This window comes from Sphaeramia orbicularis, chromosome 4, assembly GCF_902148855.1.
Source record: "Sphaeramia orbicularis chromosome 4, fSphaOr1.1, whole genome shotgun sequence".
NCBI lineage: Eukaryota > Metazoa > Chordata > Actinopteri > Kurtiformes > Apogonidae > Sphaeramia > Sphaeramia orbicularis.
Genome location: NC_043960.1, coordinates 30177363 through 30205126, shown reverse-complemented (window position 1 = coordinate 30205126; position 27764 = coordinate 30177363). Strand labels below are relative to the sequence as shown.

Genomic DNA, 27764 nt, shown 5'->3' with positions numbered 1-27764 from the left:
AAGAATGGCAGTGCTCTGTATTGAAATTAAAAGACTAGATTTCTTGCAATTTGTGCTATTCACAGTCATGGATATGCACTAGTACACCTGCCTCCATGACAAAACACAAATCATTCGGTTAATGTCAGCAGGCCTCTTACTTCAAGGTGATGCTCACTGTTTTCCTTATTGTCCAATTAAATCGCTACAGGTCCAATGTTGTCCTTGCACCTGACACCATCTCACTGATACTGCCATTTCAGTTTCACTTGTTTTAGTGTCATTTTCACAATAATAACCAGGGTTGTTCTGTAGAATTACAGTTAAATTTAATTCCACACACTTGAGTTGTTAGAGTCAGTCAACTTGGCTGCAGTCCTTTGGGAGGAGTTACTGTCTAATAATGTCAGAGAATGCAGCTTTGTCCTTGACTTTAAGATGCCAGTGGTAACAGTACCTGCACTGCGCTATGTAAAGCAGTGGACGACACATGCGTAACCTAACTTTAACACAGACACACACTTTGGTGCAGAAAGCAGTGATAGCTTGAATACAAATGTTCCTGCTCTTGGTACTCTATCAGTGCTGAAGTGAGTACAACGTTAGCACGGCTTAGAGAAATGACAGACAAGTGAGACCCAACTCAGATACTTGCATCTCAAGTGACATGCAGTCAGTCTACACACTACACCCATAAAGGTGTGACAAACAGGTGCACATGGCTCACATACAGCTGTACTCTCCTTACTTCCCACTGCCATCTGGTGGTCCTGCAAAATGGAGAACTAAACATTTCATATTAAGTTTCAGGACATTTCTCTAATATAAAACATCCATCTGCCTCTCTGTATTATGGGACAATACACGACCCTTAGCATTTTGGATGTGTCTTTTTTTTTTGCCAGTAACCTAACATGCCAACGCCTGGCAGAGCTGCCTGGATCACTTGTCCAATCCAGAATGCCTTTCTACTTTTCTACTTGGCTGCTTTCACCGTGCTGCCATTTCCTCTGGTGATGACAGTATAGGCCTTTGCATCCCACAGGGTCATGTTATGTAAACAGGAAGCAGAAGCAGCAAACACAGCATGTGTGCATATCTATGTACTGTTTGTTGCAGACTTGAAGGTCCAGTGTGTGCGGTGCACATGGATTTGAGGGGATCTAATTACATAAAAGAAATATAATATTCATGAAGAAGGCTTCTATAAGAAAATATAAACTCACATGTATTTTTTCCTAATCACAAGCTATTCATATTACAGAGAGAAGTGGTAATCATCAATTGAGTCCACCATGTTACTATAGTAGCACAGAATGAACCTCCTCTCCTTTTTTGCATTTTATAGTAGGGACCATCCATCCAGTATTGACTTACATTACTGTCATCTACAGTGTTGGAGTGTGGACTACTATGAATATCCTTTTAACCAAAAAGCCCAGAAAGGACAAAACAAACACTGACTCTAAAATAGGGATGCAAATTATTGAGAAATCCATTAATCATTGTTGGTTGATCTTATCAATCAATTCACAATTAAAGGTGGGGTCTGAGATGTTTTTCTGGAGCATTTTTTATTATATTCCTTAAAATCCCTTCACACCCCGATTACAACTAATTAATTAAATGCTCTAACACAAAAATTTAAAAAATCAGTCACCTGTGGAACGGGTAGGACTGAAAAAACACCATCCAATCATAATGATTGAACGGTGATATGGCTATCAAACTCAACTGCCATTCACCCCTCCCCCCTTCCCCCCTCTGCGCGTAACCCTCTTCGCGTTCCCAGAGGCTGGAGCCTTGTACAGGAAGCGTAGCCAGAGCTTGGCTATATTAGTTATATTAGGATGGAAAGTTCACCTGCAAACTGTTTTGTCACTAACATAAACCCCTAGGAAATGTGACATTAGTTCCATAGGTCTGAACTGGGGCTGTTCTGGAAGAGTGGGGGTGTTAGAGGAAACTGAATGAGGGATACGTGAGCCGGAGGCTCAGCCGGGGCCGTAGTCGGGGTAGCAGCCCGAGGCGTACGGGACCGGAGCCGGGGACGGAGCTTCAGCCGGTGTCGGAAATGGTTCGGCCGGACCGGATCGGACCGGACCGTAGACGGCGTTGGAGCCCAACCCGGGTACGGAGCACAGCAGAGCTGGTGAATTGATGATGTGCAGCGCTCGTGAACCTTCGGCAACAAGCATTGCGCGTGCCACCACTCCGGAGGTGTGGCTTCAGAGGGACGTCTGACGAAAGGGGTTTGGACTTGTGAACTGAGTATTTTCAAAATGTAGCTTGCTCGAACCGTTTTTCCAAGATCTCAGACCCCACCTTTAATTGATAAGTAGCGATTTCCTGAGAACCTGAATTTCTCTTTCGATAGGGTCTAAAAGAATAAAAGCTAAATATTATTTATATACTTCATGAAAAAAGCATGTCATATTCCTTAATGATTGATTTATTGAACCATTGGGGATACAGTACAGGCAATAACATTTATGTAGTACAACAAAATAAATTCTGCAGAGAAAAAAAAAATGGATCTGGAGAGGGACAGTTTAGAAGAAATGGGCATTTCTGACTTTGCATCACTGACATGATGCAGCAAAATTTCAGCTGAGATGTTTTTTTATGTCAATGGTACGTGAGTGTGGGGTCAAACAGTTAATTGTAAAACACAACTTCACGACTAAATGTCACTAAAACTCACAGACTGAACCTTTAACACTGAACTTTTAATGTAGCTAAAATCATGCAGAGCTGTTTAATGTCCATCTAATAAACCATACAAAAAAATGCATTACTCTTCTTCTATATTTCATGCCACATATTTTACATTAAGACAGAGCCCGACCAATATGGGATTTTTGGGATTGATGCCAATACCGATATTGCGGGCTAAAAAAAAGCCTACATCCGATAAATTGGCCATTTATATATATATATATATATATATATATATATATATATATATATATATATATATATATATATATATATGTGTGTGTGTATATATATATGTATATATATATATATATATACACACACACACACACACACACACATACATACATATATATACACACATACACACACATATATATATATATATATATATATATATATATATATATATATATATATATATATATATATATACATATATATATATACACACACACACACACACATATGTATGTGTTCTGTGATTGTGTGTGTGTGTGGGGTGGCGGTCCATGATTGTGAAACTGACATGCTTTACTATTCCTCAAATTCTCCAGGCAACACAGAGACACAAGAGCAGAGTTACAGAACCTCTGCGCAGCAAAAAAGTTAATACATTGGTTACATATTGACCAATGTTGATTAATCAGTGATACGCTATGATCAGCCTGATTAATCAGCGGGCTGATTAATTGGTCAGGCTCTAATACATACTTAAGTGATAATCATGCTAGAAGATCTTGGTCTCTACCCTAGCTGACTGTAAACAGAAGCCTGTGTGGTACAACCTGTGGTAAAAACAGCTGAGATGCATTCCTTCCACTGTATATATATCCAAAAACAACCTAAAACTAACAATATTGGCATAACTGACATGTCTTAGTCAGAAAATGTTCAGTTCTCTGCTGTTCACATAACTTTCATCAGATTGAGAGTAATATTGGAAAATAGTGGAATATATGATCCATGTAAACTTGGTTATTGTCTTACAGTCCATACATTCTACTGCCAATGTTCTCTCTGCTTCCCTTTCAGTAAAAATTTCTTCTATCTATATCTTCTAATGATCAGATACAACAATCTTCAAACAGCAGATCGCTGCATTACACAACACTGTAAGTGTGGCCATAAAAAGTAGATGATGAAATCTGACCATTTTAGATGAGCCTGCAGTAAAGATACACACACCTTCATCAGTCATAGATCCTGCTCACTGTGGTCACATTTACTGTGCCTTAATACAAACTCATTCACCACATAACTGTTGTCATTTACATATTTTTCAACTTCTGTTGTCTGATAACAAGATGAACATGAGAAAGTAATTCAGTCACACCCTCAGCATAACCAGCAACTACTTCTTATATATTTCCAAACTGAGTTGCAGCAGTGATAAAAGAAAGCTGGATGGCAACAGAAAAATCTTCATGACATCTCTGCCAGTCCTCATCCCTTACTGAGGCAGCATGTGGAATTGTTTGCTAAACACTGTTTACACACTAGAAGGAAAAGTTTCATGAGTATCAACAGTGCAATGACTGCATGATGTTAAGACCCAGATTTTTGTACGAATTGTTTCCTGTATTCTATATTTACCCGCATTCTATATTTTTTATGCTTTCTTGTCATAAGCAGTATTTTGTGTTTTCTACCACCAAATAACACAAGGTAAATTTTAAATCTTCATATTACCTATTATTATACATTCACAATTTAGGTGATATTCAAAATCAAGTCTAGGAATTGATTATTTTTGTGTATCTGTATGTAGATTCTGGGACTTAAGTCTATTTTTATTTTTTAAAGTGGGACCAAGCAGAAGACATTGTGAACCACAGTTCTAATGTGTGTGATGCAATACAGTTTTTGTCACTGAGAAGTGATGCCAACACTGTGGAAAACTGCACAGGCTGACGCTGTGTTGAAAACAAACGGTAAGATGTAAGTCTGTACCTGTACACTTTAATGTTGCCTTACCAGCTTCTGGTTGAAGACCATGTGTCGGAGCCATTTGAAGTCCAGAGCTTTGAAAGCAGACAGGACAAACAGAGATTCACTTTCGTAGCGTTCTGTCTTCTGAATGGCCCCCTCTGGATACGTCACCCTCATGGTGGTCTTGGACCCGACGTCTTTCTCGAAGCCTTTTACTGGGGCCTCATTTAACCTGCGACAAACAGCTACACAATCAGTCAACCCATCAAAAAATGTCAAAAGGTACATGTGCTGTACCACTTTTTTTGAAAACAATATAAATGTGATACGACTTTTTCAAGCTAAAAATAGAAAATAAAGACAGAAAATGCTTGTGCAAAGAACAAAAAGACTGGGATGAATAGCTTTTTAATAACTCAGCTAGGACATGGAATAATTTCTAATGGGTGTTAAGTGGAATTACAGCATAAATTTGACAACAGAAAACACTCAGTGATTAATTCACAATCACAGATGACAGGGCATATACAACTTTATCCATATTACATCAGAGGTCAGTTTATACAGAGAGGCTTATGCAAAGACAGAATGATCATTGCTCATGTAAACATGCAGGAACCCTCATGTGATGAACACAACACAAGATAAGACTAGCTCTGTCTAGACGAGGTAAAACCACACAACATAAACCTTAACATACCTGATCACCACATCAAACTCATCAATCCTCTGTCCAAGAGATCTGTTGGCAAGGATTCCTCCATTGCCCACGATGATGCACGTTTTACAGCTTAAACTGCAACACAGAACAGATATACTATTATAATCTATTATAATGCAGTTACTTAAATGCATAGTATTAAATTCTGCTGCTAGGGGTCTCTGAATGATAACAAAATAACAATGACATATGGTACCATTTATAATTATGCATTAGTGTAATTCTTTCCTCTGAGGTCTCTGCTAGTGGTGACAAGGGTAAGTTCTTGAATAAATAATTTCATTTAAAAAAGGATATAAAGGCATCAATCCCCCTTTGCATTCAGTTTCTGAGCCAGGTCCAGATGGTATTTTATTAATGTACAATTTTGAGTTAATAATTTAATCATATATAGCCTAGTTACCTTCCTTTTTAAACTTCCCTTTCTATATCTAGGGAATATTCAGATCCCTGGACGTGCTCTTCCCCGCTTATTTCACTAAATGTGTCAGAGATTTGTGTAGAATGTGATTCATGACAGTTCTCGCCTGGGAATAGACTCTGCACCTGTTGGGCTGTCCAGATACATGTCTATTAGACATAAAATCACTTGATTGCACACAGATGATCCCTATTCAATATATCATGAAACAAGTCAAGTCTAAGAAGGGCTTTGTTTGTTTGTTTGGAGCCTATACTTGTTTTGCTGTATTTTCTCTTTTTTCATTTCGCCGTTTTTGGCATAGTAACTACATGCTTCAGCCAGGCATTCCAGGATAAGAAGGGCGACTCATAAAATACATCCATCCATGCTTGCATTGTAATACACATTTAAAAAGGACTTTCTGTCATAAGGTTGATCTTGCTGTGGTACAACAAGTGTTTATCAGCTGGTCATGTTGTTGGCAAGGCATGCTGGCTATCCTGCCTCATTAGCTGCTCGTCAACTGCTAACAGGTGGAGCTATTGGGACTGCATATTCACATACGAAAAAAAGTGAGAGATTCTCAAGTTGGCTCTACCTCGATAAAGTGACCAAAGATTTGAAGTTCAACCAAATGCACCCTCAGATGAAAGAAATCTTAACACTATACAATGACCATACAATACAGCTCATGTTAATGTGTTTCTTTCTGATATTTCCACTGCCTCATCTGCTAATATATACTGGCATATCCTGTAACATAGTAATGTGGTCCTATGGTGTTCTCTAGCCAAGGAAGAGCAAACTTGTTCATAGAGGGTCCATAGTTTAACCAGATCTAAAGCACTGGTCCAGATGCAGCACTGGATTCATAGTAGCTAGTGTCCTTTGCAGTACCTAAGGACAATTATTAGAAGTAAAGTATAAAACAATGTCATCTTCATAAAGACAACAGAACAGAACAATGGAACAAAAGTTAAAAAAAAAAAAAAAAGTGTTCCAAGGCTGGTCCTTTGTGGGCTACCTGCATGTTGATCTGTTGTGAAAAATGTATTGAGTCTCAGACATTGTTGATTAATGTTGAGAGAATGTTACTGCAGAGCTTTGTAACCTTCTGTGAGCAGAATGTACAGTACACACAGGAAAAGTGTTCTCAGAGGCAATAGGAGCAGAAAAGAAACCCTACCACGAGTCAATGTATCACACTTGGTTAATATTATGACTATAATGCTGAATTCTAGACTGAGAAAAACATGTGTCGTCTGTTTAGTCTGCACTGCTTAATTCTGGGTGGAAAAATAAACACATTCCTAATTGTCTTAGCGTGCTGATGAAACAATGTCAGAACAGAGATCCATATAAAGACAAAAACCCAACATGGAATCAAATAAGACAAGACACTTCAGTAACTGACTTAGAACCCACACATTTTTTAATCTTTAAAAAGGTACGCAGACACACAGATGGATGGACATATACTGAAACATCGGTTTCTACAGGTATAATGAACAATACTCAGAACTGTGAGGTACAATATTTGTCAAAGTTGTAAAAAGCTCTTTCAGATGCTTTTTGTGATGCTCCCAAAAGAAAGTCATGAGGGATAAGACAGGTAGCAAAGGACACAATTTTTTTGGTGTTGCATGCACTGACTGATGAGCTGTTACTGCTTGGATACAGATATAACACCTTGGGTCAAGCAAGAGGGATTTAACCTAAGAGCCAATTTATGCCTGAGAGTTAAGGAATTGGAATGACATTTTAAAGTTGTTTAAGTGGATTTTGTAGTGGATTACATTTGATTTAATAGAGAGAAAGTTATCTTAAACATGAAGGGATTTGATGATGTACTGATATTTTGAAGATCTTAGTGAAGGTTACCCATACAAATGAACAGACCTCAGGATACAGCGATTAGCAAATGGAAAATAAAGAGACCTACAAACTTGAAGGTGCAGGAAGAAGGTGCAGCATAAACTTAGCTTAATTAGTTTAATTTTAGTCAGCAAATACTGAGATCCTTGAACAATTGCGGTCAAATGTTGATAATAATGGTTGTAGAAGAACAAGGATACTACACAGTCAGTAATATAGTGTCAAACAACATACAACATGGTGTATCTAAACTGAGACATGTTGTAATTTCTTGCTAGCAAAATAACCATTGTCTACATCAGCTGACATGGCTAGAGAATTAGCAACAACAAAAATCATAAAAATACTGAAAATACATGAGTCCTTGTAAAGTAAAATCTTCTTACCGTCACCTTTACAAGTAGGAGAACTTGTAACTTTGTAGAGCCACATACTACGGTGGATGGTTGAAGTAATGCATATGCAAAAGAACAGAGATCTATTTCCAGTCACCATAGCGGACTTGAAAAATCTTGTTGTATAAACTCACTACTCACTCACAAGTGGGGCCGAAGCTGACAGTGCAAGGTGATAGCCTGCTCACTGAGAGCAACTCAAGTTCAGTCAGGAGCACTTAAGACATAAGGACAGAAAGAGCCAGGGGTTAAACTGCCAACCTGGCAGTTAATAGACAACACGCTATGCCTCATGAGCCACAGCTGAATAGATCACAGTATATGCTGAAGAAGAGTTGCTGATGTTAAAAATCAATAAATTCACATGAAAGTGCATACTTCTGCACCTCCATATGAGTAACTTCCTTAGAAATTGACAGCAGGGGTCACTAAAGTTCACCAGTAAACTTAAAAAAAGAAAAAAAAGACGAAGGGATGTTGTGACAATTATGGTTTGACAGGGCAACTCGCATCAACTTACCTGTCCAGCTCTTCCCCCAGGCCATAGTTCTTTGTAGCTGACAGCAGAATATCTATGATCTTCTCTGCAGATATAGGAGGTAGGGAAATACAAGTAAGATGGACATGAACGTAAAAGAGGTTTTCCTTTCACATTCCACCCTGCTATGATGCCCTCATCTCCAGCACCACTCAACGGTCGGTGATGGATGAGGTAGGGCAGAGAGCCAGCAGATGGGTGGGCCAACACTTCTTCATGTTACAGTGTTATACAACCATTTCAGAATGGAGGCCAAGGAAGGGAGCAGCCTGTTTGCACTCCACTAGCTCTTTAGAAGGACAGATGTATAATGTAAGACCAAAGGTATTCTGACTAAAGATGAAAGATTCCAAACTCTGGCTGTAAACACATCACGGCCTTAGGGTCTTTGAGGGGAGACGAGAGGATAATATGTTTGAATTGAGTCCTAGGAGAGAAATTTCATGAAACAACAAATATTTAGTGAAAAGTATTGGACCCTAAGAAATCAGACTGTTAGGATTTTTAGCATCTTATCCATTGACTAACAAATTACAACACCACTTGATGAGACCTAATATTGACTAATTAATCATTGGGGACAAGTGACAATTTGAGGTGTTGTGACAGGTGAGGGCCCTTTACAGTCGATTAGTTTGTCATGAAGTTGAACCATAGACCAAACACACATGACCTTTTATGTCACTTTTCTTTTTATGTCATATATGGGTAGACACACACACACACACACACACACACACACACAAATACCGGAGTCTCTAATCTCTCTCAACAGAGTTAAGAAATCCCCTCTGCTGTACCCCAAGACTGATCATTACAGACCATGATACCAACGGTATACCAAAGATTAAGCTAATTAGTCACAGGTTTGCCATTATGCCGACTTAGAATATTTTGTCTTTTGTTAGACCACCTTTGGTCAGACTGTGGATAGAGAGGATAACTATTCTGTCACAAATGAGGAAAGGGCCTTTTTGGGGTCAAGGGTGACTTTGTAGACTTTCATCTTGCAAACTAACAAGTGGAATTTACACCAAAGTCTTTTGATTGGAGATTTTTTTTTTTTTTACAAAATATGAATGGTGAAAGGCAATGCAAAGCCAACCACTTCCATTACTCTGCAGATATGTCTGTATAGAGGGTGTAGTTATTGTATTCTCCTTTTTTTTTTTTTTTTTTAAACACTTGCGATGCTCACAATAAAACAAAAAAAATTGTGAGCATCATTAACAATCTAAATGGTCAGTGTCCATGTTGTCCTGAATTACCAAAGCTCATGGTTAAAGTCCAACAAAGCTTTATACGCAAAGAAAATAAAGTGTGTTCATACCTTGTGATTTAATTCCAAATGGAGGTGAATAATCCCCAATCCTGGAGAAACGTTTGTAATTTGGATCAAGGAACATTGGCGCCAGTTTGATGAACCTATTGAGATTAAAAAACAAAAAAAAAACAAAAAAGAAAATCTTGTTACAACAGGTAAGGATTGAAGATGTGGTACTCAATCAATGCAAATCTGTCCAGTGCCCACACAGCCCTGATGTGAACACTGCAGATGTACTGATGAATGGCAGAATGCTTAAGAGGATTTAGAGCATCGTGTTTCAACTAATCCACTGTGTCTCAGTTTATCTTCACCAAAACAAGCTCGGAGATCAGTTTTACGGAGCGGACAGAGCTGCAGATTTCACACACTGGGGGCTGCTAGTACATATGCAATCTAATCTGCTGGCGTGGAGCAGTTATTGAGGGCACCACAAGGGTTTAAAATATAGGAAGAAAAAGAAAGCACACCCACAAAAAAACTTTTCCACCAAGATTCCTCCTGACAGTCAGTGACTAATGTGCCCATTTCCTGTGACAAGATCACTTATTGTGAATGATATGGCAGATCACTGTTATATGAGCTCTACATGAACAAAGATATCCTTATTTAAAAACAAAGAGAAAGACAAACTGGTCTGGCTGCTGTATGGGAATAAAAACGCAGTCTAAAGTAAAGGGTCCCTTCAATGAGGTCTTTCATTTGACTCATTTTCTATTAGCTTCACAAGGGATAGCAACCAATGGAGGGGATACTACTATGAGACTACTATATAAAAAGTGCATGCAACTACCATGACATCATCCGCTGGTTTGTGGTCAACTGTTTTAAAGCCTTGGCCACTTTGAGACACTCATGGGTGTTTCGTCTTCATGTTTTGCCTTTCATCACCAAAAAGTTGCACATTCAAAGTTAGTCTTTTGACCAGTTTGTCAGTTAATCTATGTGGTAAACTCATGCAGGATCCATGTACATTGCCTAGGGATTCTTTTTTTCATATCAGACAATGTTGATATGTATCACGATATAAATCAAATAACTACTTTTGTCAAGCTTAAATTTTCCGTTACTCATTAGTTAGTTGTGAAGACATCAGAAGGTTATTTTTGATTGTAACATGATTTATTTTCTGTCAGAGGTTGAACATGACAAATGTGCTGAAGAACATTATACAACTGATTCAGATAAATCAATCAGGTACATATATTAAAACTAAACTAAATGTCTGACCAGCAGGCAAAAGCTTTCAAGTTTTAAAAGAGAACACAAACAAAACACAAATCTTTACGAGACAATACCGTGGTTATATATGCGTGGGTTCATTCCATAACTGTTGTACCTGGCGCAAAACCGAAAGTGAAACTTAAAGAAAGGTGAGTATTTGCATTCTTCACATAGGCTACATGTATTCAGTCGGCACACCTCCGTATTGTATTGAAGGCCTGAACCAAAATGGTTTGCACCCTACTTTTCAGTAACCCAGAGTTCTCAGTCACATTTTCTTCCGAAGAAACAGCTGCTGCAGCCCAAACGTTAGCTTGTGTGCTGCAGCTGCCTCTTACTCCTGTGCTGTGTGCGTCAACCTAACCTGAAGTGGCTCTAGCATGATTGGTACGGTGTGGCACTATTTAATTATGACTGGCTGTTCTTATGTCTGTCAAAACATCGACGAATGAATTCTATCAAAATTGTATTGAGCATGTCTCATATTTCTATCGAGGAAAAGTTATTTCGTGATATATATCATTATAATTTTATTGCCCAGCCCCAACACCGACATGTAGTTCTAGTCTTAATTAACTTCTTGTTATTTTCAAGCTGCAAGTTGTTCTCGTTTTGTTTCCTAAAGAAAACTTAAATTCAGCGGTAGCATTTTGGAAAACTTACAAAAACACTGCCCATCAGTCACACAAGGGTAAAACCAAAGCGGGCCAATGTGATTTTTCAAAATATGATATTTACTCTCTAGCAGAAACAACTTAATCGAAATGGGAAACACCGGCCTTTATGTAGAAAACCTACATAAAGGATCTCTAACATCCTAAAATATGTCCAGATCTTCAGCAGTAGTGAACAAACAATACACTTTAAAAAATAACACACAGTTCATTGTATTATTCTTGTTAATACTAAACATAAGATTAAAAGAGTCACAGTCTAGATCAGAAAAGCCTGTGAAGATCAACAACTTCAACGAAAGCTAAGTGGAGTGATGAGTTAGCAAACCTGGAGTCTATCCAATGAAACCAGACTGGAAGAGTGGGTTACGGTTGTGGGTTACTTCTATAAGCTCTCACACATTTTGAGTATTTATGAATCTACTACAGACCTTAACCCACTGGAGAAGCCTTGGAATGAGCTTCTAGCAGATATCCTAGAAGAATGCGACTGAGCTGAAACAATCCTGCAGGAAAAATGGTCCAAAATTCCTCCTCAACATTGTGTAGATCTCATCTGCAACTATGGTGAAAGTTTGAGTTCAACTGTTGCCAAAGGAGGTTTGAGCAGTTATTAAATCCAAGAATTCACTTATATTTTCCATCAGCACCGTGAACGTTTAATGAATGTGTCCAGTACAGACATGATGGATTCTAATTATTTGCTATAAAAAAACATTGTGGTGGTTTACGTTTCTGATCACATTTTAGGACCAACTAATAGAGGAAACCAGAACATTCCTAAAGGTTTATTCCCTTTTTTTGTGCATGCATAATGAAATGATGATGCCCCTAACCCCATTTTACAGTGAAGATCTGTCAAAACTACACTGTTTTACATTGATTAAATTAAATTACACTAATGGATGTTTTACTTCAGGTCTGTGTATGTAAGAGTGTTTTTTTATTTGTGTAGATCAATGCATTGAATAAATGTCTGAATCTTCAAGTGATTCAATGGTACAAAATGAATTTCTCCTATGGGACGCCACAAAAGTAATTGGGACCCTGATTGTAATTCTGTTATTTTTATGGCTCAGAGCATTAAACATGTTATGCACTATTTAATAATCACATCTGTCTCTGATCTGAGTTATTAGACTTTAATGAATAATGAGGACCATGCTGAGCTTCTTGTTTAAACACAGCTGGTTACTGTATGCATGTGTTGTACTGCGTCTACGTCTAACTGTGAAAAAGATTACATTTATAAAATATAATAATTACAAGAACTGTCAGTTTTTCACTGATCACACTGTCTGATTCCACTGATTTGCAAATTAATAACGACTATGACTAACTACAGTGCAACACTGACTTAATGAAAGGAGATAGAAATTGTTTATTGTGTTTCATTTTTCTCTTAGTGGTTGTTCATGTCAAAGTAACAAATTATGTCTTCAACAGGGAAAAAAAAAACAACATTGTCAGAACAAAAAGCCTCTTATAAAAACACAGCATTTCAAAATACATGTGAGATACATACACTTCTAGTCAAAACATATTAATATTTCCCACTTGGAGAAGTTGTATAAAAATCAATCTGTGTCAAATTTTGAAAAATAAAACCTACCAGTATTAGCATGCACGATTCCAAACAAGTCCAAGTCAAGCCCTTTAGCATTGGCCGCTTGCTTCTTTTCATGTGTAATATCACAGAATGCACTGCAAACAAGCTCTGATTTGGCAGAACAGCTGCTAATCAGCAAATGTTGGAAGGTCTACAAAATACCTGATGGAAAATTGTTCCTGAAAACACTTAGATGCAGTTAAGAAATAACAGCAGATCGCTAACAAATAATGATGTTTCCTGGCTTTTCACATCAATACCGACAGCTGGTTCAGTCCCCATAAATCAAAATGAAGAAAGAGGAGTGGAACTCCTCACTCCTGAAAGGTGGAGTATACGTTGACATTTAGAAAACTGAATGGAGAGAGTACTCATGTTTTGAATGATAAACAATGCCATGTTGTTACATTTGCAATGTAATTACATATAAAATATTGAGTTTTGTATTATAGATGTAAAATGTATCAAGCATTTATATTAGTTTAAATGGACTGTGGGGGGGTTAATGGATATCTGTAAAGGAAAAAAAAACCTTTAGATATCTGTGAGACTATTCATACAAGAGGTTTTTCCATCAGCACAAGAGATAAGAGCTGTGTTTTACTGTGACTACAATGTCCATCCATTTAATTCACACACAGTTTGACTGGTGTTTCAGCATCACTGAAAGACTGTCAGGAGGACTAAGTGACAGCAGGTAAAGTAACATCAGAAATGCACTATACAACAATAGCTCTATGCAGATTTCATGAGGAGGTCACAGGAAATAAATATATTAACATGCATTTCTCAGAATCAATGTGCTTTGTTGCACAAGGATACATCTGAATTTTATGTTTGTGAAAAAGATGAGGCATAACCACTAAACAATGATTGAGACATATCAAATGGTGGTTTTACTCTTTAACATACTTACACACTGGCTTCTGTTTCAAGTTCCTTGTTGCCCCTTGTACCATTTACTGTACCACCCCCACCCCTCCAACTTCCCCCTGTTGTGAAGAGAAGCTAAAGCCCAGGAGATAACCTGGGGTAGTTAAGACTCCAGATATTGTTGTGAAACAATGTAAACTCTGTTGAAGTGCCTGTACTGTCCTCTCACCTGCATCACCTGCTGTCAACTGCAACAAGAAACTGAGCTGAGCAGAGCAAGGACAGTAGTCTAAATGGGTCAGTCCTTCTCTCCCAGCAGAGTGCCCCAGGCCATTTAACGCCGTCCTACTGCTGTGTTATTTTAACAGGTTCTGATCCAGACTCAGCCGGCACACTTCATTAAAACAACACTGTCTGAATGCCCTGCTGGGTTGGAGGGTTGCGTGTCTCCAAAGCTCAAACAGATCAGCTACATGAACTGGCCTGAGGATTTCTCACGCACAGGGAAAAGAGCAAAGCGCAAGAGGACAAAAATAGACCTGCACGGCACCAGGCCCATTCATTTCTTCCATAGTAGAATAAAAAATAAAGCAGGTAAAGGCCTTTCATAGTGTGGAGACTTTGCTAGTCATTAATAATGCAGAGACAGAAATGGGATCTTTCTTCTGCTATGCCACTCTGAACTCCGGGAGCTTCTATTAAACAGCAGACTGAATATATTTACACACAGTAGGTGAATTTCTTCCTTTGCACCGTGAACTAGCAGGAACTCCAAATAAAATGGAGATACAAATATACTGATCAAATTCTCTAGCGCCTTATGTTAACTGTTAAATGCATCTGTTTTATCAAATATTAAAGCAGTCTTACTGACTTAATGCAGTAGATATTCAAAGTGTGAAAAGAAGCCAGTTTCACAAATGTCGTTTCTCATTCTGTGCTCGTACCGCAGTGCTGTCTTTCAACAAAGGAGTTTTCTGGTTAATGTAATGATAATTAGAATTATGTTATGACCTCAAGATTTAATTCTTTCCATTAAGTCATTTTGGCATGGTGGTTAGCTCTAAATGAGCCTGGGCTGCTGTACCGTGGAAAAGAAGCCAGTCAGAGGTGTGAATCAGAGCAGCAGTGAATTACAGCACTGTTAAGAACAAAACACAGAGCTACAGCTGCGCTGTATGATGATGATGACAGAAAAAGATCAACAGTTTAATATATCTGTAGTTCTGTGACAAATCACAAGGATTAAACTATTTTTCATTATTTAGACAATTATTTCTATTACTCCATATGGCATTGATGCTGGTGGAAAATGTTCATGATGGCAAAATAAACAAGGAAGAGACTGTATGATAACTTCCTAGGGATTTTCTCTTTAGATTCATAAGACCATTTTTATTTGCTGATTAGTCAGCTAATCCTTTAGTGAGCTTAGTATTTTGAATATCTCAGAAAAATACTTGTTTTACAGATTGCAGAGCATCATCATCACTTCTCTGCTCTGTGCTCCTACACTATTTATTATTCGTGTATGATTTCCTTGACGTTGTATCAAATCTTATGCTCAGCAATCTTGGGAGCAGAAGGTTTTGTAATAGCAGATGAACCTGGAATTAGCTTATAGCCAGTAGCCATGATAAAGCACTAACTCCACTTGTGAGATCACCATTTTAGTAGGAACAGGGGGTAACCATGTTCACTCTATAGAGCCCCAGTGGGTCACAGAGAGGATTAATCAGCTCCCTCTAGCTGTAAATCAACAGTTCACTCTGACCCACTGGCACACAGTTGCCACCGTAATCACAGACAGGGGGTCAGTGACAGTCTGGCCATCAAACTGGTGGACTATGAGTCACCGGCACCCTTCTGACCAATGGTCAGGCTCATGTCGTCTGTGCCCTCTCGCCTGTCACTCACAGCTGCATCACACAAGGAAACCGCTTTCTGCGGGGGTTTTCCTGGACTGACTCACCAGAGTGTGTCGGACTCTAGATGGACTGATAATCTGTGGTCTTGGTGGGATAATAGCTGCACACTACAATGGCATGTTCAGAGTGACTCAAGATTAGACATCACAGCTAAATGCAGGAATGTAAGCGAGAACTGTGTGGAATGAGAAAGAGTCTGTTGTCAAAGCACCACTGAATTGTGTTCCAAGAAACAACTGACCTAAATGTACTAATTTAGTCAATAGTAAACTGTAATAAAGATATTACTGAACAACAGAAATATCAGATTAAACCCCCTATCTCCATTTACTTTTTTACTGGAAAAAAAAAGCCTAATATGGACCTATCTGAAGACCACATCAGCCAGAACAGTTTCAGTGTGTAACCGCTTTACATAAAGGCAGTGGACCATCTGACCTCAATAATTGTCTAAATGTCTACCTCTGAATTATTAAAAAAAAAAAAAAAAAAAGAACAATCACTACTAAACCCTGATCTTGAGGCATTTCTACAGCACATTCTGTTCTAAGCAAATACCAGCTGGGTCTGAGAGAAAAACAGCAGCAGCGGCAGCAGCTATTATGCTCTTTTAATGTCCATTATATCAGCTTTGGATTGAATCCTTTACATCAACAGCCATAACTATTCAGAGCCTTTGCTGTGACACTCGTATATTTAACTCAGGTGCTGTCCATTTCTTCTGATTATCTTTGAGATGGTTCTACACCTTCATTGGAGTCCAGCTGTGTTTAATTAAACTGATTGGGCTTCATTAGGAAAGGCACACACCTGTCTATATTAGACATTACAGCTCACAGTGCATGTCAGAGCAAATGAGAATCATGAGGTTGAAGGAACTGCCCAAAGAGTTCAGAGACAGAATTGTGGCAAGACACAGATCTGGCCAAGGTTACAAAAGAATTTCTGCTGCACTTAAGGTTCCTAAGAGCACCGTGGCCTCCATAATCCTTAAATGGAAGATGTTTGGGATGACCAGAACTCTTCTTAGAGCTGTCTGTCCGGCTAAACTGAGCAATCAAGGGAGAAGAGCCTTGGTGAGAGAGGTAAAGAAGAACCCAAAGATCACTGTGGCTGAGCTCCAGAGATGCAGTGGGAAGATGGGAGGAAATTGTAGAAAGTCAACCATCACTGCAGCCCTCCACCAATCAGGGCTTTGTGGCAGAGTGGCCCAACGGAAGCCTCTCCTCAGTGCAAGACAATGAAAGCCTGCATAGAGACTGCCAAAAACACATGAAGGACTCCCAGGCTATGAGAAATAAGATTCTCTGGTCTGATGAGACCAAGATTGAACTTTTTGACCTTAATTCTAAGCGGTATGTGTGGAGAAAACCAGGCATTGCTCATCACCTGCCTAATACAATCCCATCAGTGAAGCATGGTGGGGGCAGCATCATGCTGTGGGGGTGTTTTTCAGCTGCAGAGACAGGACGACTGGTTGCAATTGAAGGAAAGATGAACGCAGCCAAGTATAGAGATATCCTGGATGAAAACCTTTTCCAAAGTGCTCTGGACTTCAGACTGGGCCGAAGGTTCACCTTCCAACAAGACAATGACCCTAAGCACACAGCTAAAATAACAAAGGAGTAGCTTCGGAACAACTCCGTGACTGTTCTTGAATGGCCCAGCCAGAGCCCTGACTTAAATCCAATTGAGCATCTCTGGAGAGACCTGAAAATGGCTGTCCACCAATGTTCACCATCCAACCTGATAGAACTGGAGAGGATCTGCAAGGAGGAATGGCAGAGGATCCCCGAATCCAGGTGTGAAAAACTTGTTGCATCATTCCCAAGAAGACATGGCTGTATTAGCTCAAAAGGATGCTTCTACTCAGTACTGAGTAAAGGGTCCAAATACTCATGGCCATGTGATTTGTGTATTTTGGTTTTCTTTTTTAATAAATCTGCAAAAATGTCTACAATTCTGTTTTGGGTTTTTTTTGGCAAAATGGGGTGCTGTGTGTACATTGATGAGGAAAATAATGAACTTAAAACAATTTTAGCAAATGGCTACAATATAACAAAGAGTGAAAAATTTAAGGGGGTCTGAATACTTTCCGTACCCACTGGATAATCTGTTTTTAAATAAAGGTTGAATGAATGAAACAATGAACAAATGCAAGTCTGCGAACTCTAGACGTGGGATGAAATAAGATATTCATTGATATGGTGTTTCATGTTTATGGGGTGGACAGAACATATTCAGAGACATAGGGACAAGAGACATCATCCAATTTTGTTTCCTAGTAATAATAAATAATACTAAATGGTCAATGTTCTAATGTTGAGTGCAAGCAAATTTTAGATGTAAATACGGGGATTGCTATTATTACATCTCAGTCAGTGTTAAGTGATTAATGCACGCACAAAAACAGAACTACCACCAAAAAGCATTATTTAAAAAATAGGACCAATGGCCCTGTAGCTTACCGGCCAAATGAAAAGCTTTGGGAAATGTATCCAGATGTCATTTATTATCACCCAGTTATGTGTATTTATTATATTACAGAAATAGCGATGACGACTGAGCGATGACGTCACCAAGAATCCTCTTTTGATCACGTGAACGAGGTTATTTCTAAACACATAACATGTGCGAAGGATCACACCGTGCATGCCTGAAGGAAGTACAGTTGGCAATTGGTTGTTGACAATAACGTGACTGGATTTCTTTACCTGAATGATGTTCTTTGTAAACAATCATACATGTGCTTCTGTAACACGCAGACATATAAGAATTTGGATACCTCAAAACAACAAATTTGAATCCAGTTTAATGGTGCCAAGCGAATCAGCATATGGCTACCATGTTTTGGCCAGATTCCAAACAGATCTGTAAAAAACTCAAATTCCAACTTGATATCATTGATACTTACTGATTTATTGGATCAATCCACTTCCTATCTCTTATAATGGGAAAATTTTTCAAAGTGGCACCAAATCCAGAATCAGATCCGGATTGAAATAATTTCAATACCTCGTGTTGACATCATCATAAAGAAGCTGTATACCAAGTTTGAAGTCAATCAGAACTGGAGTTTCAGAGAAGAAGATGATTGAATTTTTTTCCCCATAAGAGCCCATGTAAAATTTTCCGTAAGTTTCTGGATCCAGAAGAAGATCCTGATCAGCATGTGGCCATTATGTTTTGGTCATCTCCCCATCAGGGCTGCACTGTAGAAATTTACACTTGATATCATTTATATTTACTGAGTTATTGCATCCATCCAATTCCTATCTCTTATAATGGGGGAATTTTTCAAAGTCGCACCAAATCCAGAATCAGATCTGGATCCAAATAATTTCACTAACTTTTGTTGACATCATCATAAAGAAGCTGTATTCCAAGTTTGAAGTTAATCGGAATTGTAGTTTCGGAGAAGAAGACGATTGAAAGTTTTGTAATGGACGACAGACGCTGCCGCCGGACGCTGCATGATGACAATAGGTTATGGCCTGTCAGTCGGTAAACTACAACAGTGACCGAGACTGTCATATAGAAACATAATATATAAGATACCAAGGGTTATATTTGGAATGATGTACAGGTGATGACAGACAGAACGACCTGAGTTTTTTTTAACCTATGCCGCTGGTTTCACACCAAGCTGTATTTTTTTTTTTTTTTTCTTCTTCTTATGGGCTCAGCTGTATTAACAAAATCAACAGTTCACTTCCTTCAGCCAACAGCCTATTTCTTGTTCTGTGGTCTCAGTTGCTCATCTATTTTACTTGCATTTTTGGGGTTAAATACAATTGCAAACATTAATAGTCAAAACTTTTATGAAATACAAAGTCTTGTCTTGAGCCCTCTAGCCTTATAAATGTTACACAACCATGACATAAATGCACACAGCTGAAGGAATCTAAGAACGTGCAGTTATTTTAATTAACTTGGAGCTGTCTGACAATAAAACAACAACAATACCACTTGTCCAATATGGCACGTGGTAACTCTATCTTACTTACACCGACATTTTGCATCTGTGGGGACATTTTTTGAGTTACAGCAAGTAATGGACCAGAAATGTGATCTACATTTGGAAGAACGTTAAGAGTTACACCCGAGTCTCACTGATCACTACTTATTAGAACGCTATGTTTGATTACTAAAATGCCACTACTCTCTCCTCAGTTGTGGAAAAACATATGGTATGTATTCTTACTTTGGATAAATGGCAGTCATCTTGGCAGCTGCAAAGCCAGGCTTACAGGCCCCCTCACTGAGATTGCCATATTTAAACATCAGCTCCAAAGGCCTGTAGTGTAAGAAAATAAGCGATGATTAAATGTCTACGCATCCCACTTCACGCATCTTAAGTGTTAAAAAAAAAAAACCCACACACACACAAGAAGAAACACGTGTGAACTGTAAGATGTATACTCACAGAATACCGTCCAGCTTCAGAAGGAATCCTTGTTTGTCATACACTACAAAAAAAGAGAGTGGGTAAATGTGATGATAATGAGGCACTTTTAGAGCATTTGAGTATAGGCACTGTATCTGTAACTGTAGCACAGCCTCCACTGGAACTGAAAAGAAACAAAAGTTTACGTGCAGATGTTCCGAGCCATTGCAGGAGGTAGTTGACGTGATAAAAGGTGAAGCAGTGGAGATCATGTATCATGTTTGACACTGATGCATGAAGCTCAGTTTAGACCAAAGCTTCATAACATGATGAAATAAAAACGCTTTAGAATGTTGCAGGGAAAGTGACAGCAGTGTGTTATCAGTTGTTTTTCTGGTAAAATGCTGTCTTGACAGTATTCTCTGTTTTTTAGAGGTGACTCCAACTCATTTAAGTAACACAATGAGGGAAAGATGGAAAGAGTATTAATCAGGACTTGACAGTAAGGTTTATAACCAAATATGGTGGATTTAAGAGATGTGGACAGTTCTGATATATTACCAAACAAAATGGACAATTTCTGACCTAAACACTCTTGTAGAGCTAGGCAACGTAACTTAACTGTAATAAAATAGCAGAATAATAATAATGCTATAGCTACTCATAGGTGGCTAAAACTATTATACATACTCAGAAGAGAAACGACAATGTTTAAATCATGGTTTAAATGTTTCTAAACACCCCCACATTGAATGTATAAGGTTTTTCGATATGTATAAAATGTATTTACATTTTATACTCATCTTTAAACTACAACACATTAGTCTGTGTCAACCAAGGTCAAATGGTTGATGGTTGAGTTACTATAAACTCACACAGAGAAACATCAGACACAACAATAATATAGTATTTTACTAGTAAGCATTGCTAAATTTCTGCATTAAAACAGAGAGAAAGTGCAAATATATGAATGTGCACCACATTAGTTATTTATATTATATAGTATTTTTAAATACAGTATTCTAAGCTCACACTGTACTTTTCTATAGTGAAGACAGACAAACTGTCACGAACATGTGGATTTCAAGTTAATCCAGCCAAATCCTGGTCCTCCTGTGCTCCATCTGCTGTGGCTTTTCAACTTCACAGTATGTAAACTTCTGATCTGTTTCCTCTATGAAAATAAATCTCACCTATTGCCCGTTAGAAATTTCCGTACAGGACATTAAAAAGTCAAGGTCACCTTTTTTCAGAGCATTTCCAGAGTTTTTGTTAAAAACAATCACAGTAACTACTCAGTAACTTAAGTTACAAAAGGATGTATGCTGAATTTGTCCTCAGGAGTAATTATACTGTTTAAGTATAAATACATGTTTCCTTTAAGTCACACATGGTTTGTGATTTATGAATTTCTAACATAAAGCAGTTTACAAAGTTTACTGTTAAATCAGCATAGTGGGAAAATGAAAGAACATTTGGAAAATTGCCATTTTAAATCCTTAACAATTGGTACACGGCTATTAGAAAATGCCTCAGTGACTGAGATGCAGCACAGTCTGATCAGGACGATGCCTGAGTTTGGCAGCAGACAGATCATCCTTGGGTGACAAATAGATCTGATGATCTAGTTCCATGTGTAACAGCACACATCATGCAAATCATGCACAAATTACTTATTTAGCAGCAAGCAATGAATTACAACTCATGATATAAATTGATACAGTAAATAGTGAAGTATAAATGAATACAATTGTAAACATTACACCCTAAATCTCTTCAGATCTAACAACATCATCCCTTAGTACACAGTACAGTCTGCTGGTTATGAAACTGACTTTATTTAAAAAACTCTTGTTGACCTTCTCTTTGTTATGTCATTTTTAGTTTAGGGAGCTTGAACAAAGGAAAGCAACATGTAATATGTAATACATGTTACATACATAACCAGACAGTGACGGTGCAATATAGTCCATATATAAGTGACTAGAATATATCCAGTGTAATGATGTAGCGTTGCCCCCTGCTGTTAATGTTTTTGCTTTAGGTAATTGATGACCCTCCGGCAATGACTGCAATTTGTTCATTTTATATTTCTTCAGCCGTATAAGTCCATAACACCCCATAAACCTTTTTAAGTTTGGGATGCCAACTGTATTGTTGTTTGTTTTTACAAAGTTTCATCTTTGTGCCTCAAGTTCTCTCTAATAATCACTGGGTCAAAGTCGCTGAGTGTCTATAGGCTTATTTAAACTCATCATTAGACATTTGTCTTTGAATGTCTAATTTTCAATAAGTTTAAAGTAATCTTCAATGTCAACTTCGACCATATTCGAAGTTTTAAAAAAATCACAAGCTACAACTTTTTCATCCAAGCTTTACCAAAAATGTACACAATGGTCTAAATCAGTCAACTCTAACAAGTCAAGTGTCTTTGTCAGGGACAACAAAATTATTATTAAAATGAATTTTGTGTCTGGCAATACTGTCTTAAGTCCAAAGAGACATGACGAGACATGTCAACTACTCAGTTTAATTGATGTGGCTTGGACATTGGATTTTATAAAATACAAAAAGGTTTAAAACATTTTCACAAAGAAACATTCTCTCATTATTCAGAAATTCCATTCAAACAAAATAAAAGTTAGGATCCCTGAACCTACAGAAGGAATATACATTGAAATGAGTTTCAGACTTGATTTGAATGCAGAATGAATGACTTCAGTCAAAGCTTCTGACCATCTCTATCACTTCATTGTGTAAGAAATACATTTTGATGGTTGACTAGAATTAGCTTTTTCTGCACAAATGATGATTTTGTAAGGGCAGGACTGCTGAACTTTCCATTACAACTCATAACTTCAAGGGTCAATGGCAAGGACGTGTCCTCTAGACATGGGATATTACCACTTACAACTGGGCAGCCAGAAGAGTCACATCAACATGACATCTGAAGTCCATCCTACTACACAGGTTAGCACAATTACCCCAGAAAATCTATTATGACAACAACATATATAATCCAGTGCAGTATTCTTCACCCTAAACATTTATACTCTATCTCCAAGACAAAAAGTTTAAATACAGTTTCCATGCAAACTTTCTGTTTATCATGATCACGACTGTTTAGACTGGAGCCACAGTGACTGCACAGTGGTCATGTTTTACACTGTAACACAACGTGGAGAATTATGTAACCAAAATCACCAGGCGAAACCTCAGCGTAACTGACTGTCACTCTGAGTTCAGTGAAACTCTATCAATGATATTGGGAGGAGGGTTAAAGTATGACAAGACCTGACCATGCACCTATGTTGAGATGGTGAAAAAATTCAACAAAAAACTACTAAATCAGCTACAACTGAATACAACTGAGGTAAATATCCATGACTATGTTACGTGTATCATTAGTTTTGCCATGCATTTTGTTTGTTATTCACTGCATTACATTCAGAAGAGGAACCAGTTATGTCAAAAACATCATTAAAAAGAATTACTTCTTTTTACATGTCTAAAACATATTCATGCCAGGAAGTGACAAAGGATGAAATTTGCTTTACTTAAAAAGGTACAGGGAACTTTCAACACCACATCAAATAAAATCTTTCTGTACACAGAGTGATTACGTACACCCAAGTACATTTTGTTGCATCTAACAAATGAAATGGCGTGCAGAAAATCGCCAATCATAAGAGATTAGTAATTTTTTTTTTCTGCCCACGATTTGCCTTCCTTTTTGGATGCATATTCATCAGTAAATAATTACATCTTCTTTTGCTGCTTATCCAGGTGCAATTTATAGGGAAATATTTCATAATTTTATTATTTTTTTTAAAATTGTAATTATATTTCCACAAATAACTCCCCTTAAATTTTACACACTGGACTATCAAGTGATAAGATAGAGCAAGGTATGTGATGGGCAGGTTTGTGTAAGAAGGATGGTTGAGTCAACAAAGCTTTGGGCTTTAACTGTAACACTATGTGCAATCACTGCTCCGCACATACAGTATATGTGCAGTAGAACTGCACTATGTACATAATATTTAGCTGTTATTTTAACTGTGCAGTTCCCATGTATACCTAAAACATGATGGTAAATCGAGTTTCCTGTACCTTGAATGTTTTAATATACTAAAACGTAAAGCAGTGAGAATCCATTAAATTCATTTGGTGTTGGTACAGTTTTACACCAACAAAACCGACCAACATGGCTCGTTGGTTTAATTTGTATGTGGACGAGCTGGAAAACTTTACCTATACCTGATTTAATTATTTGTCCCACGGAGAATATGCTATCCACATCTGTGTCTGCAACACAGGAGTCCATGTTAGTGGCCCTTTGCATTACTGGCCACCTCATTGGGAACAAAACTGGCATTCAAAAGAACATTCCTGATACAAGAATAATGTAATGACATGACCTAAGAAACTATGGTGAACACCATATGCAGCAAAGACATGCCTTCAACCATAGTACACACATTCAGTTTGTTTTATCTAGGCTGAAAGAGGAAATTTTACAGGACTCACCAAATTATGTGCATCATTATTGGTGTTGTACAATCATTATCCTAGACAAAGTACTGTTCCCAAGTTAACCTGTGATGCCTTCAGACTTGTTCTCTCTCTTTTTGTAAATACACTGCAGTATTGTGTATTTCTAACATACCAGAGTAATACATTCTGTCCTGTTTTTGTCACTGCCGATAAGTAATGAAAAAGTCAGGGGTGCCCTGCGTTGTCATAAGCAATTTGCACAGGTTGTAAATATTTACATCCATCATATTGGCCTATGTCTGAAGAGTCATAGAAGTGTCATCCTGGACACAGATTTCTGATTGATTATAATAATGCAGATCAGATGTTGCTTTCTGAGTAAAAAGGTGTGTATGACACTTTTCAAAGCACATTACAAAGTAGCCATAAGCATCATGGCACCATGGCTGTTATATATAGGGCATATAGGGAGTACAAGCTGTCATACAGTTTAAGTACAGCTCAGCTGTCTGACAGATTTTCGTTCTGGCTGCCAAAAGTTTACATACTAGGGAGAGCTTAAGTGCACTAAATAACAGGCATTTGCTTGGCTCTACTTGATACACTATTTTCAAATTAACCATGGACACAGGTTAGCAGAGGCTCCTCCAGCCTTTTAATGAACTCTGAGTGAAGCCTTCATCCCTAGCACAAACATTTCTCCCAAATTGCTAGCAAATGGTGATATGCCTGAGGTAAAAAGTAATTTTTTTCCTCAGATATGTGTATTTCGGAGGAAGCGTATAGATGAGAACAGTCTGAAATAAGACAGAAGTTGATCAATAATGAAGCAATATCTGTAACCTAGGATATAAAACACCACATTGGTTTGGGAATTGATTTGTCATCTGTGCATGTAACAAACACATTGCTTAATATCCTAAACTAGGACCACACATCTTTTAATAACTTACACTGCCAGTACAATTTTACACAAAACTTAGTGCACATATCTGTATTTTTAAAAGTCTGTAAGTCCCTCTCAAGACAGGCCATTTACCCCATTCACACTTTTCTTTTTTGTCAACTTTGAAGTCACCAACACATGGTCCAACAGACTTCCCCCAAATTCCCGCTAGAATTACCTCACTTCCCTCCCAATATTGTGTCTTGTAAGATATGAAAAACAAAACTGTATGTTGCACATTGTTGCTACCTAAAAAATACTAATGTTGTGTCTCTGCTATTTCCGCACCTACAACCAAACTTCAATGTACATCATAGCATTGTACCAACAGAGGGGTGAAAAACTGCAGGTAGCCTATATCTTCATGTTGCATCGTAAACTCCTGTAGAATCATTTGACCTGCCAAAGAATGTGCAACAATTGTACTGTACACTGAAAAGAAGGCCATGTGTAGTGGGCCTTTTGTCCAATGTCATAGTGACACAACAATGGATTATACACTTCCTGAACAGAGGTGAAACTACAGACATAAATAGTAGCTGGCAAGAAAAATATCCAGGGTGCAAACTTGAATATACTGCACATAACTAGTCTAAGTAGTACTGTCAGAATCTGGAAATGGCTTTGACAGTAATAGCATCATGTAAAATTTATAAGAACTGAGACATGTGCTTACTTCATTTTTTTATGGATAATAAGCTCTGATATGTAATGTTCATCTGTTCTGTATTGTGGAGTACTTGTGCCACAGTGTTTTAATCAACATCTGAGAAAACTTCCTCCAACAGCCTGTTGAAAAGAAACGGACTGGCTCCCCCCTCTGGTAAAACAACCTACCTGCAGATTGACATCCTCGACTTTGAGACGTTATCAACTGCTTGCCTTTATTGGTACATGCAGTGGATATAGAAAGTCTACACAGCCCTGTTCAAATGCCAGATTTTTGTGATGTAAAATAATGAGACCAAGATAAAACCTTTCAAAACTTTTTCCACCATTAATGAGACCAATAACTTGTACAATTCAATTGAAAAACAAACAAATCTTTTAAGGGGAAAAATAAAAAAAACTTACAATAACCTGGTTGCATTAATATATACACCCTTAAACTAATACTTTGTTGCAGCACCTTTGGCTTTTATTACTGCTCAGTCTTTTTGGGCAGGAGTCTATCAGCGTTGCACATCTTGATGTGGCCATATTTGCCCACTCTTCTTTATAAAAATGCTGCAAATCTGTCAGACTGCGAGGGCATCTCCCATGCACAGCCCTCTTCAGATCACCCCACAGATGTTTGATTGGACTCAGTCTGGGTTCTGGCGGGGACCATTCCAAAACCTTCATCTTCTTCTGGTGAAGCCATTCTTTGGTTGGTTTGGATGTGGGCTTTAGGTCACTGTCGTGCTAAAAGATGAAGTTCCTCTTCATCTCCAGATTTCTAGCAGAAGCCTGAAGGTTTTGTGCCAACAATGACTGGTATTTGGAACTGTTCGGAATTCCCTCCACCTTGTCTAATGCTGCATTCCAAAGTGCTGGGAGGTAGAGTATATCTCACTTGGAGCTAACTACATCCCACCTAAAAGCATTCCAGGTGATCCATGTTGAACATAAACAACAAACATGAAGATTGCAGATCAAAGCTCCTATTTGCTTTGTTACTGAAGAGGCATTTTGACTGTTGACAGTACAGTGTTCTCACATACACAAATGAGATGGAAGAAGCGAAATGACAGATGAGCTA

The 27764-nt window shown here is 38.0% G+C and overlaps 1 protein-coding gene across 1 annotated transcript in view; it reads right to left on the bottom strand.

Annotated features, from left to right (window-relative positions):
* The window catches only part of st3gal3a (ST3 beta-galactoside alpha-2,3-sialyltransferase 3a), a 46387-nt gene that overhangs the window by 10304 nt on the left and 8319 nt on the right, over positions 1-27764 (bottom strand). The window contains exons 3-8 of the mRNA XM_030132462.1: positions 20620-20662; positions 20398-20490; positions 9892-9986; positions 8544-8607; positions 5330-5425; positions 4675-4861 (exon numbers count right to left, since the gene is read on the bottom strand). Coding sequence (XP_029988322.1) covers positions 4675-4861; positions 5330-5425; positions 8544-8607; positions 9892-9986; positions 20398-20490; positions 20620-20662 — 578 coding nt within the window. The remainder of the gene's footprint in view (positions 1-4674; positions 4862-5329; positions 5426-8543; positions 8608-9891; positions 9987-20397; positions 20491-20619; positions 20663-27764) is intronic.